This window comes from Pteropus vampyrus, unplaced genomic scaffold (assembly GCF_000151845.1).
Source record: "Pteropus vampyrus isolate Shadow unplaced genomic scaffold, Pvam_2.0 Scaffold67, whole genome shotgun sequence".
Taxonomy (NCBI): Eukaryota; Metazoa; Chordata; class Mammalia; order Chiroptera; family Pteropodidae; genus Pteropus; species Pteropus vampyrus.
Genome location: NW_011888848.1, coordinates 585,158 through 597,476, shown reverse-complemented (window position 1 = coordinate 597,476; position 12,319 = coordinate 585,158). Strand labels below are relative to the sequence as shown.

The 12,319-nt window shown below is 37.4% G+C and overlaps 1 protein-coding gene across 4 annotated transcripts; it reads left to right on the top strand.

The window, feature by feature from the left end:
* Window positions 1-1,388: 1,388 nt before the first annotated feature.
* Window positions 1,389-12,046, top strand: GAR1 (GAR1 ribonucleoprotein). 4 transcript variants are annotated; one of them, XM_011361438.2, is made up of 7 exons: window positions 1,389-1,539; window positions 2,053-2,260; window positions 3,735-3,889; window positions 4,325-4,384; window positions 7,147-7,285; window positions 8,916-8,990; window positions 9,367-12,046. In XM_011361438.2, exons 2-7 carry the CDS (start codon window positions 2,065-2,067, stop codon window positions 9,378-9,380), a joined length of 639 nt encoding a protein of 212 aa, XP_011359740.1. In that variant the 5' UTR covers window positions 1,389-1,539; window positions 2,053-2,064; the 3' UTR covers window positions 9,381-12,046. The 4 variants fall into 4 exon arrangements, with proteins under 4 accessions (XP_011359740.1, XP_011359742.1, XP_011359743.1 ...); XM_011361440.2 differs by lacking the exon at window positions 1,389-1,539 and adding an exon at window positions 1,630-1,700; XM_011361441.2 differs by lacking the exon at window positions 1,389-1,539 and adding an exon at window positions 1,708-1,842.
* Window positions 12,047-12,319: the final 273 nt, after the last annotated feature.

The following is a 12,319-nucleotide window of genomic DNA, read 5'->3' as shown; positions in this document are numbered from 1 at the left end:
TGTTTGAGTAAAGTATGTCATCACATGCAGTACAAATGGGAGGAAGAAAAGTTAAGCCTGGAAGTATTTATTTTGAGGCAACGAAGATGCTAAGAATGTGAGAGGTAATTGTAGTTCGTTGCTATTATTTCTGTACTTTTAATACTTGTAGATTATATTGGGTGATTTAGGGTGGGATAATACAAAGTGTGATAGTGACAAAAAGAAGACTGTAATAACAATACCAAGCTGCCTTAGAAAGAATAGAAGTTGATAGCTTTGGATAAAAGAGACTGTAAAGGCTGGGATGGGTATGGTGATAACGATGATAGAGACCCAATGCTTAAAGATCTGAGTCCAAAGATTCCGAAACCAAGAGTATGATGCTACCATGAGGGCAGAGAACTGGAATGATGAACACTTTAGAAAGAGGAAGTGGAGGGGGCAGAAAAGGACTGACAGCTGTTGAGAATCCAAAGTTCTAGATTGTTCCTCCAATTAGGTGGAGAAATTACTTCACCTCTTTGAGTGTAAGTTCCTTACATGTAAAATAGAGTGGGACCAGGTAATCTTTTTTTTTTTAAATAAATTTATTTAAATTAGTTTCAAGTATACAGTACATTGGTTAGGACCAGGTAATCTTGAAGGTCCCATAAAAGTTCAATGGTTTCATCACACTGAGTTGGAGATAACGGTAGAACATCAAATGGAGAGAGAAACACTGAATATAAATGTTAAATGACACAAACAGAGCAGGTACCAACCCCCACCCTCTTTCAGAGGTAGTCGACTGTCAAATATCAAGGTAAGGTCTCAGAAGATTCGGGTGTAAAAGAGACCAACCGAATTTAATAAGTAAGAGGTCATTAGCATTCTTTAAAGATAGAAGGGGAGAGAGGCTTGTAGTAGAGACGGTGTACAGCCTGGTGGTGTGCAAAATGTACTTGACAAATGGATAAAATTCGGTATAAAAGATAAAAATATAGTTTGGCTTTCTATTAGATAACAGTTTCTTTAAAAGTACACGTGCGCGCGTTTTCTTTTTTTCTTCCTTTAACGAGTGAAACCATAAGACAAAAGGACGGGCACAGTTCAGCCCATAATCGTGCGTACTCCCAAAGATACAGAAGGTAAAAGCGACTCGAAAGACGCAGACAAGCCCTCCCAGAGAGCCGACGCGACTAGATACACCTCCGGGCAAGAGCACGGCGCCAAGCTCCTCGGAGATGTGGGCTGGAGCGTGAGCCACCTGATTAGCGACGGGATCATCTCGCAGCCAGAAAAGCAAGGACGCAGGCCAGTCAGCATCCACAAGGCACCTGAAGGGCTGCTAGGAGAAGGGCGGGGCCTCACCCCAGTCGTTTCCTAGGGCAACACCACGGCGGCACTTCCGGCAACGTTGAGATGCAACGGACGCTGCTATTATACGTCACTTCCTCGGCTCGTCGATAGGTGAGTTGACCTAACTGTCGTAAACCAGTGGTTGAAGCTGTCTGTTATTGCTACTGTTCCGGCGCTAAAGGCTGATTTGGAAAAGTGACAGCGTCGTTAGTTCCGCAGGTAACTGTTACATTTTTTTTTTTTTTGTAAACTAGTTATGCGAATTTTTGGTCTTTTTTTTTTTTCACTTTGTGCTGATACGGTGGCCGATGAGGCTAGTGTGCGGCGGAAGTACCGGGCGGGTGGGTGTGCGCACCGAAGTAGAGGTGCACGTGGCGCGGGTGAGTGGCGAGAGGGAGCGGGAGGATCCGGGAATGCTGGGCGCGCAGCCCAGCTGTGCGAGGGACAGAGGAGGGGAGCAGGGGACAGCGATGTGAAGACCTTGTTCCCTGCTGGAGGCACCACCCAGAGGCGACGAGGCTGGTGAGGGTCTGTTGACGCTCACGGAACGATGGGGCGGGGACACTCGTCACCCTTCGGGTTCGTCACTGGTGGTTTGGCCATGGGTTAGGTGGCAGGGTTGCTATTATTATTACTGTCCCCTTTTATGGTGTTCTGACCGAGGCTCAGAGGGGTTAGCAGGTATACTCAGAGGCCACAGTGACCAAAGTCACGCACTGTTTTTCTCACCAGGTAGGAGCGAACATGTCTTTTCGCGGCAGAGGTCGTGGAGGCTTTAGTCGAGGTGGCGGCTTCAATCGCGGCGGCAGCAACAACCACTTTCGAGGTGGAGGCGGCGGTAACTTCAGAGGCGGCGGCGGCAGAGGAGGATTTGGACGAGGGGGTGGCCGCGGAGGCTTTAATAAAGGCCAAGACCAAGGACCTCCAGAACATGTAGTTTGTATGTCGGCTTCAAAGCTTAGCCTACTTGGGGGTTGGGGAGTAGAGCGAGGTGCAGAGGAGGGGATGTGGTTTTGTGTTACTAGTAACTTTGGGAGTCAGACGCTGTAAAATAGATCCAGCAACTCACTTGCGGAGGTAGCTGCTTGGTTGGGGCGTCAAGTCTGTGATGCTGTAAACCGACTTATAATCATACTGTAGAATACAAGGGGGAGATTAAGAAAACCAGAGGACCGTCAGAATGCATCATAGAGGTGGAACTTGAGCTTGAGCTGAAAAGAAGATAGTAAATAGATAATATTGTGAGCTGAGCCCAGTTATCCCCATTTCACGGATAAAAAAAACTGATTCAGAGTTGTTTCTTTGCTAGGGTCATAGTTAGGAATAAGTAGTTAATAAATGATATATTTGCGATACAAAGCAAGTTTTCTGACTCCAAAGCCAGGGCTTTCAATTACTAATATGAGAAGTGAGAAATATTATTTTGCTTGGAAGGGAGGCAAACTATAGAGAGAGGAAGTCAAGAAAAAGACCTAATCAGAGCCATTTTGGAGTAATTGCTAATGAGGTGGGATGGAAGCCATAGAAAATGAGACAGATTTGACAGTAGAAGCCTGCATCAAAGAGGAGAAAAGATGAACACAGCTCGATATAAAGAATAGGTTGGATCAGTATGCAAGATCGTTTGAAGAAGGTAATGGCTAGAGACAAGGTCCTAGCTAACAAACTTTGCAACAGTCCATGCATTGAGACTATGGTGGAAGTGAGAAGGAAAAGGAAGGGTTAGATGGGAGAGAGATTTCAATGGCAACAGACTCAGTAGAACTTAGCTAATACTGGGAATTATTAAAAGGTTCCAAGTTTTGAATCTGGGTAATCAGGATGATGAGTTGGTTTTGCAGTTATGTGATGAGTATTTTGAGGCGATGGTCAGTTAGAAATAAAGGTAATTATTTAGAGATTCCAGACTTCCCTGAAAAAGATTGAAGAGTCATTGATGAAGAGATGGTAGTGGAAAGGAATAAAAGGGGAGAAAAAAAAGAGGAGAACAAGGAAGATTCATTTTACAGTTAGGGATTGGGGAGGAGGCAGTAAAATGCAACATAGTGTTTAATCAAATATTATTACAATAAAATAACTTATAGGTTGAGTGGTCTCAATGTGCCAGGCACTTTTCTAAGCACTTGATGTTTATTATTGCATTTAATCCTCACAATACTATATGTTAGGTGTCAGAACTGTTATTAGCCCTATATTAAAGATGAGGACACTGAAGCAGAGAGGTGAGACCCTTACCTCGGGTCACATGCTACATTGTTGTTGGAGTTGGTGTAGCAACCCAGGAAGGCCTTTATTTCTCAGAGAAGAACAGATATGGGGAAATCCCAAGTAGCCAAGAAGAAGGCTTCTGGAAGAGGTTGGTTAATATTTTCTGAAATTGTTTTATGTTTTAATATTTTCTTGCCCTGTTTCAGTGTTAGGAGAATTCCTGCATCCCTGTGAAGATGACATAGTTTGTAAATGTACCACAGATGAAAATAAGGTGCCTTATTTCAATGCTCCAGTTTATTTAGAAAACAAAGAACAAATTGGAAAAGTGGATGAAATATTTGGACAACTTAGAGATTTTGTATCCTTTTTAATTGGAAAACCTAGTGATTTCATCAGAAGATTACCATTTGCCTTTTCTGGAGCTAAGTATTGATTAAATTAAACTTATTGCTTCATTAAATTGGGCAGAGTATTGCTAACATGGGACCATAAAGGAGAATAAATAGAGGAGGATGTATTTCCATATGTATCAAAGAGATAGGCCCTTTTGGGAAGGTTGTAAAAATGATTTGCCGCAAGTGCTGCAGGATGGAGGTACTTTGCTTTGGATATGATGGTTCCACTGGCATACTATGATGGAACTAGAAGTTTTAATATTCATTTCCTTTTTAAACTCCTTTCTTTCTTTTCCTAAACATTTCTATTTATCCTAGCCTTGTTTTTAAAATTACACATGAATTGAGAAGGTTACCTTCTTTGATCTTAACTGTTTTTTTCTTAATAAAATTAATAGTATTTTTCAGTTAAATTGTCAGAAAACATGAAGGCATCTTCCTTTAAAAAACTACAGAAGGTGAGTCAAGCTTATGATTCCTAGGATCCTGGGTTTTATAAGTGAATGACCTACCTCAGAGCAGTCCTCCTTAGGGCACTTGAAACTCCCTCAATATATCACCAGTAAAGCTCTTAAATTGAGATATTCTCTGCTTAAGACATTGTTCTTATCTTTAGGAGTCATTTATTTAATACAGACTTTCAGAAGGTAGTCCTTGCTGTTACTGCTAGAGTATGTTTTATGGTTTATGTAAAACTTATTTTATGGTTTATGTATTGAAAAGCCTTGCATAACCAAACATTCTAAGTAAAATGTTAAATTATAAAGCTCATATGTGAGAAAAGTCAGATATTAAATAATATTAAAAATGCTTCAATAAGAAATATATGTAACTATGAGCGTGTTAGTGGTGGAGCCAAATTTAGTGTATCGATTATTGGAGGAAGTGAGCTTGAAGCTGAGACCTAAAAATTGACTAGCAGTTATTCCCAAACCTGACTGCACAACAGCATTATCCGGGGGAGCTTTTAAGAAGATGTATTTCTGGATCCCACTCCTAGACATTTGACTCAGTAGGTCTTAGGTAGGGACCAAGATTCAGTTTTAAAAAGGAAAGCTTCTGGATGACTTTGATATATTTAGGCTAGCCCTTGGGAACCACTGTGCTAGTCAAAGAGGAGGAGGAAGAAGTGCAAAACAACATGTGCCAGTCTCTGAGACAGTAAGCCACTTGAAGGGTCCAAAAAAGGTGGGAGTATAGCTTGGACATAGAACATTTGGGATGAGTGGGAAAGTTGTGAATTAAGACAAGAGATGTCGGCAGGGGTTAGATTACTTAAGGCCTTCAGGTCATGGGAAAGAGTTTAGACTTTAGTTTTAGTTTTGTTTTTAAGTATTAAAATAAATATGGTTAAATTTATACTCAAAAAAGAACACTGGAAAAATAAAGAGCACCCTAGGAAGGTGTCAGTACTGTAAGTGAAAGGGCCAGGCTGGAGGCTGCTGTAGTAGTCCTGGAAAAGATATTTTGGACTAGGGCAGTGATAGTGGAAGTAGAAAAAAAATTGATGGATTTATGAGAGAGAGAGGAAGTAGAATTGATATGTCTTGGAAATTGATAAGCTGTTGAGGTTAAAGTAAAAAATACCACCATCTTTCATATGTCTGATTTCATCATTTTTGTGAATGGTGTCACCATTCACTGAAATGGGTAACACTGAAGGAGAAGGGAATTTTGGTAAGAGAATGAGTTCAGTTTTGGACATAATGAGTTTGAAGCACTTCTGAAATACATAGGAGCTCAAAGGAAGAGTGGACTAGAGACAGAATTGGGAAGTCGACTTTATACAGACAGTATATGATAGTGCCTGGATACCTCCTAAATATATCTGTTAGTGGAGACTGGAAAGTAACTGCCACTAAAGGGAAAGGCAAACCAGGAGTGTTTCATAAAAGTGCTATCACAAAAGTCAGGAGAACAGACTAGGTCCAGGAGGAAGTACTCAACTGTGGCAATATGCTGTTGCAGTGTTTACTGGATTTAACAACGTGGAGGTCAGCTGATCATGGAGCCAGTGGTGGGTGGGCCCAGAACCCCAGCTTGCACTGGGAGATCAGATGAGAGCAATGCCTCAGATGGCACCTGGCTGAAGAAACCCTGACAAGTACTCAACTGGGAAATTGCACTGTTTCTTTTGGTTGAGCCTAAGAGCCAGGCTTCTCATTTGGTGACCTGAAAAAAAGAATGTGCCTGTAATAGCCTTAAATTTAATCTGAATGCCTGCCTTTTGCTACAATATTATTTATTTGAGGATGTATTTAGTGTTTTTGTTTGTTTTATCACATGCTAAATTGGTACATTCTCCTTGTTTCTAGATCCACTCTTCAGATTTAGGCCCTCCTTATCCAGCCTAGGTTATTATGATAGTCTAGACCAATACTGTCCAGAAGAATTTTCCGTGATGATGGAAATTCTTGCCCAGTATAGTAGCCAATAGCCATTGGTTGCTTTTGAGCACCTGAAATGTGGCTAGTGTGACTCAGGAACTGAATTTTTAATTGTTAATTAATTTAAATCTAAATAGGCACATGTGGCTAGCGATTGCCATATTGGATAGTGTGGAGCTAGACGACATTTTTGAGAGGATGGGCTTTGAGGGGAAGAATGATAAAGTGATAGCTAAAGAGGGATTCAAATGTCTTGTTATAAGTAATACATTATGGTTTTGAAGCCCTCGTGTGTTTTGTGTAAAATTGTGAAATATACCCCATTTATTTCATTATTGTGAGAAATATCCTCTTTAAATATAGAGTGGGTTTAGTTTCTGCAAATCCTCCATTACTGATTTGACCCTTTATTAAAGTCTTGGAATATTTAGTATATCAGTACTTTATTTGGGATTTTAATGCTAAATTTTTAATAGATTTATTTTTTAAAATGTTGATTTTTTGAAGGAATTTTCTATATCTAAGGAGAAACAAGATTGAATTAGTCTTGGTTTCTATTTATATGCGTATAATGCTTGTCATGTGCTAAAGTTAAGTGCTTTATGTACATTACTCTTTTGATCCTCACAAGGACTATGTGAGGTAGGTACTTTATTATCTTGATTTTACAGATCAGAAAACTAGGGCACAGAGTTCTTGCCCAGGGCCACCTAGTAGAATGTAGTAGGGTTGGGATTTGAACCCAGGTAGTTTTGAGCCTGACGTGTAAGTTCTCAATGATTATACTATACTTCCCCCAAGTCAACAGACTAATTATTTTTTTATACTTCCAGTTTTATATAGATCCGTATAAGCTGTTGCCACTGCAGAGGTTTTTACCTCGACCTCCGGGTGAGAAGGGACCTCCGAGAGGCGGTGGCAGGGGTGGTCGAGGAGGAGGAAGAGGAGGAGTTGGCAGAGGTGGTAGAGGCGGTAAGTTACTTGTAGGAGAAACTTTCTAATGAGATTTCAAAGCTGCAGCCAATTCATATAGTACAATTTTGTATATAGGCAAACCTTCTTTATGTTTATTATTATTTTATTTTTAGTAATGCTATTTTAAAATCTTGGCACATTGCCACAGTAATAATGCTTAGTTTCAGTAACTTATTTAAAAAAGAAAAAAAATAAGTATAATTTTGAGGGAATTCATCTCTTTGGCTTATTCATGTTTTGTTGGGCATTTTATAAAGTATAAGATTATCATAACTGAGTTTTAGTTAATATCACTGAGTGTTGATTATATGCTGAGAGCTGGTCAGCATATAATATCCAAGTATATTCTTTTAATATTATATCCAAGTATATCCAAGTATATTCTTTTAATATCCAAGTATATTCTTTTAATATTCAGCAAAACCTTGCAAGGTAGGTGATATCCTTATTTTATGGGTGAGGAAATGGAGGCTTACAAAAGGTAATATGCCCTAATCAAAAATTGGCAGCCCAGAAATAAAATCTGTATCTTCTGATAAGTCAAAGACCACTACCAATAAATTAATTGTTTGAGTTCAGTATTTTGACATATGTGTTTCCCCAAAGCTTTGGTACATTCCTCATTATGGGCAACTAGCCAATAGGCAGGCTTGGGGATGATGTGTGGGCGTATGACCAGATGTTGGGCACAGCGAAAGTGGTAAGGAAGAGGAGCTGAAAATTGGGATTGGAAAGCTTGTTACTGGATCAGAAAGAGAACTGTTCCTACCTTTGCCTCTCTCAATTTAATAATTTCACTCTGTAAATGTACTTTTGGGGGTCTAGATAGCTAGAAGATAATCTCTAGAGATCTGAATATCTTTCTTAAATATTTTTGGGAATACTCCTTTGATAATTTGGTGAAGGGAGATTCACTAATTCCTATTCTATATTTAGTCTTACATATAACATTAAAAATAATTCACAACCTTAGTCTTTTTAAAAACCTTTGTATTTTTATACAGTTTTTTAGAAGTACATATTTGTTTCTTTTTATAATTTCTGTTTTTATAATTCATCATTCCTTACAGAGTTAGTACCCAAAATAAGTAAAAACAGAGACTGAAGTAGGAAGCCGACAAGTGTTGTATAATAGGAAAATGCTGTAAAAATTTAAAATTTGAAGGCTCATCAACATGTGAGCATCAGTCATGGTCCATATGTAGCTCAGTTAACCTTAAACACTGTATTTATTGTAACATCCCCAGAGTGAACCTGCCCGTATCTGCTACCCTTTGTTCTTAGGATAAAAAGCCTTTGTTCAATCAAAAAAGTATTTACCCTAATCAAAATTAAGATACCCATAACATTTAACGATAGGGCTAAATCAAACTTCAAAGTAACAAGCTTTTCTAAGTCATTAAAACAAAATACTTGTTTAAAAAGTTGTAATCTAGGGTTTTTAGCCTGCTATTCAATTGGGAAACTTACTACGGTTTCTCTATTTTTATCTTTTAAAAAATTCTGCAAGGTAAAATATGTAAATATATTTATTATTCTTTATAATTGTAGGAATTATATTTTTGTTTGTAGGGTTATCAGAATATGATAGGCCAAGGTATTTCATAAATAGTTCCTTGATTTTTAGGTGGTTTTAGAGGTGGAAGAGGAGGTAGAGGTGGCGGCTTCAGAGGAGGAAGAGGAGGAGGAGGTGGTTTCAGAGGTGAGTATGAAAAGAATCTTTAAATGACTGAATTCTAGAATCGGTATTGTCTACTGTTTTTAAATATTTATTTAGTTTTATTTCTGTTTGCCAAAGAACACCATAGTGTTCTTTGCTTTAGCCTCATTTTTAGCTTCATTTTATGTCACTTTTCTTTGCTTTTCCCTTGGAATTTTTTCACCTACTTCTAACTTATTTTGCTGCTTTTCAAATTTGAAAAATAAAAAGGTGTAATATGAATGAGTTAAATTTGGGAACGTAGGTTTGCTAAACATTGCAAGAACTGATGCTAATTTTAAACTTGATATTTGAGTAACAATACTATTAAAACATTCATTTTTCTATACCCTTAATACTTTCATTTTCTTTTAATCAGGGAGAGGACATTAAGTGTAACAGTTGACAGAGAAACTTCATCAGTTGGTTTCCGCATTAACCTGCGTGATCTACTTCTATGGATCAGAAAGCTGTTTCTTGAGCAAGTCTTGAAGAACTGGTCATTTTATGACAGTGCACTAAAATGTCAATGGCATACAAACATGAGTGCAATGGAATAGGCAGTTTTGCTCTAAAAGAGTATGAACAGTGTTTTAATGTTTTGTATAATGTTTGAAGCTGAATGAATGGATAGTTTTCATTTGAAGCATATTTGAATTTTTAAAATAAATTGTTTTATTCCTTTAAGTTATTTAGAGCTGTGTTTATTAAACCAGAAGTATTTTTGAAGTTAAAATGAACAACCAAAGCTTAAACCCAGTGGATTTCACAGAGAAAAAATGGTTTGTTTACATAAATAACTGATCTTTAAAAAAATTGGCTAAAGGAAAAACACTTCAACATTATATGTAAACTAATACCCCTTTCAAAATGTTTGCCTTTTGTATATGAGAACATCTCCCTGTATTGTATTTTTCTTTTGTGTGTTGGTAAAGTGATTTCTCTAATTGCAATTAAAATTAGTTGATTAGAAATTTTTAGTATTGATTATAAATCAAAGTTAGAATAAAGTTCAAAGTGAGAACTGAAGTTTAGGTTACTTCTGAAGAAACATTTAATTTTTCTCATTCAATATAGATTGACTGTTGAAAGATTCACTGAATGTTCCTATTTTACCTTTAAAGGGACTCTAAAAGTTTGAGCTGTAATTCACCGTAGGTAAACATTTGATTGCCTGCTACACTTTCAGATTCCTGGCTAGAGACATTTCAAACGAAATTGATTTTGCTCTCTATTGCTAGTATCAAGAAGTAACCATGATAGCAAGTTAGAATACTGTGATACAAGACCATTTCCCCTGCCAATGATTTTTTTCTCCTTTATTTGGGTGTTTTCTCAGAAGGAATGATGTTGCCATATCATTTCTTAAATTTTCTAACCAAATACTTGGTTAACTCTTGAATGCTGGTTTGAGTAGCATATAGTATTGCCTATGCCAATATTAGGGGTTTTACTTCCCTTTTTTGATTAATGGAATTGCAGCAGATTTAGTAAATATGTAGGCCATAAATACATATGATGAAAAAAATATGTTAAAAATTACTGTTGCACAAGAAGCTTTTACAATGTGGGAAAGGAGGCTATTTGTCAAAATCGTTGGGTTGAATTTTCAGTGAGCGTTAGGGCCAAGGTTTTTACTTTGGGTTTGTAAAAGACATGGCAAGCTCTAGCAGGGCCATGACATCATCCCACGGACAAATAATAGTGCAACGTTCCTATACTTTTTTTGAACATTAAAAAAACGTCTAGAATGGCTGTGATGGCAATATGTATAGATCAGTAGACAAACCATTTGGAGACTTCACCTTTTACTTAGGTATATCTTTTGATTATTGGCCATCTTTGAACTTTTATTTCCATATCTTATTTTTTTTCCCTTTCTTATAGTAGTTTTTTTCTGGATTTCCTTTGGGACATTTAGTTTTGAATCAAGTTCATATATTTAGGGAGCCTAATATTAGTGATTTTGGTATTTGATATCACTGAGTTCCATTGTAAAAGATTTTGATTATTCACATATTAGATCTTTTGAGTTTTAACAAAAACATTCTGATTGCATCATGTTAAAGTGCACCTGTTGCCATAGGAATTAAACAGTTTAATGGAATTAAGCAGTGTTTCCTAGTATTCCTGAAAATTTGAGAAGAGTATGAAAGAATTGACTTTAGGCAAGTGAAGTTTATGAAATTAAAAAATTGTGAGCTATGTAAATGTTTTGATGTGAAATAGTTATATTTCTTAGTATTCTAAGCTTCATCCCAATATAACTTTTCTGTGTCACTCAGGAAAGAAGCATGAAAAAGTACATTGAATTGAACCTGCCACCCTCATATTTGTAAAATTTTTATCTGCAGCAGACAGTTGGCTATCTTTGAAATTGTTATTCTTCAGCTTTTATAAATAGAAGTATAAATTAGTGGATAATGCAGCTAGGTATAATCTATTACAGAAAAGGAAGGGACTATGAACCAAAGCATACTCATTTTTTTTTTTTTTTATACATACTGGATCCCCTTACCCCCCAAAAGTTTCAAATTCCAGTAACCCATAGGTTTTTAAAAGCGAGAGTTCTACTTGAGTTTTATGTTCATTGCTTTGGAGTTATTTGAAAATATTTTAGAATTGGAATATTGATGAGATTCACTTTGCTAGTATAGATACTCTTTGGAGTATTACTTTACATTTATTAAAAATTTGAGTTCTGGTAGCTATAGGGTCTGGGACTGGTTCACCCAACCGATTTAACTTCTTCAGTTTTTATAGGTAGCCGAGAGAATTGAGGCAAAAGCAGGCTCTGGTGCCTTCTTGCTAAGCCATTCTACGAGTTATAAAATGAAGTTAAATGGGTAGATAGAGCCCTCTAGTGGTTCTTTTATATGCTTACACTGTTAACTTTGGTGCATCTAGCATTTCTCTAAAGTTACTAATTGTAATAAATTCACTGTTAAGAAGAATCAGGGTTTAATATTACATGGCATAAAAATATAGGTAAAAAAGTGTTGAGGATTCTAACAATAAATGTTCTTATTCTAACAATAAATGTTCATGTCAGATTCTAACCCACTTATGTAACCCAGTTTTTGTTATAACAAGATAGTCCAGAATATTAGAATTGCCCTGTCCTTTACAGTGGTCCCCAACATTTTTGGCACCAGGACCGGGTGCTCCCATGAGAATCTAATGCCTGATGATTTGAAGTGGAGCTGAGGCAGTGATACTAGCGCTGGGGAGCAGCTGCAAATACAGATGAAGCTTCACACTGCTCACCTCCTGCTGTGCAGCTGGTTCCTAACAGGCCATGGACAGGTACCTGTCCACAGCCCCGGGTTTGG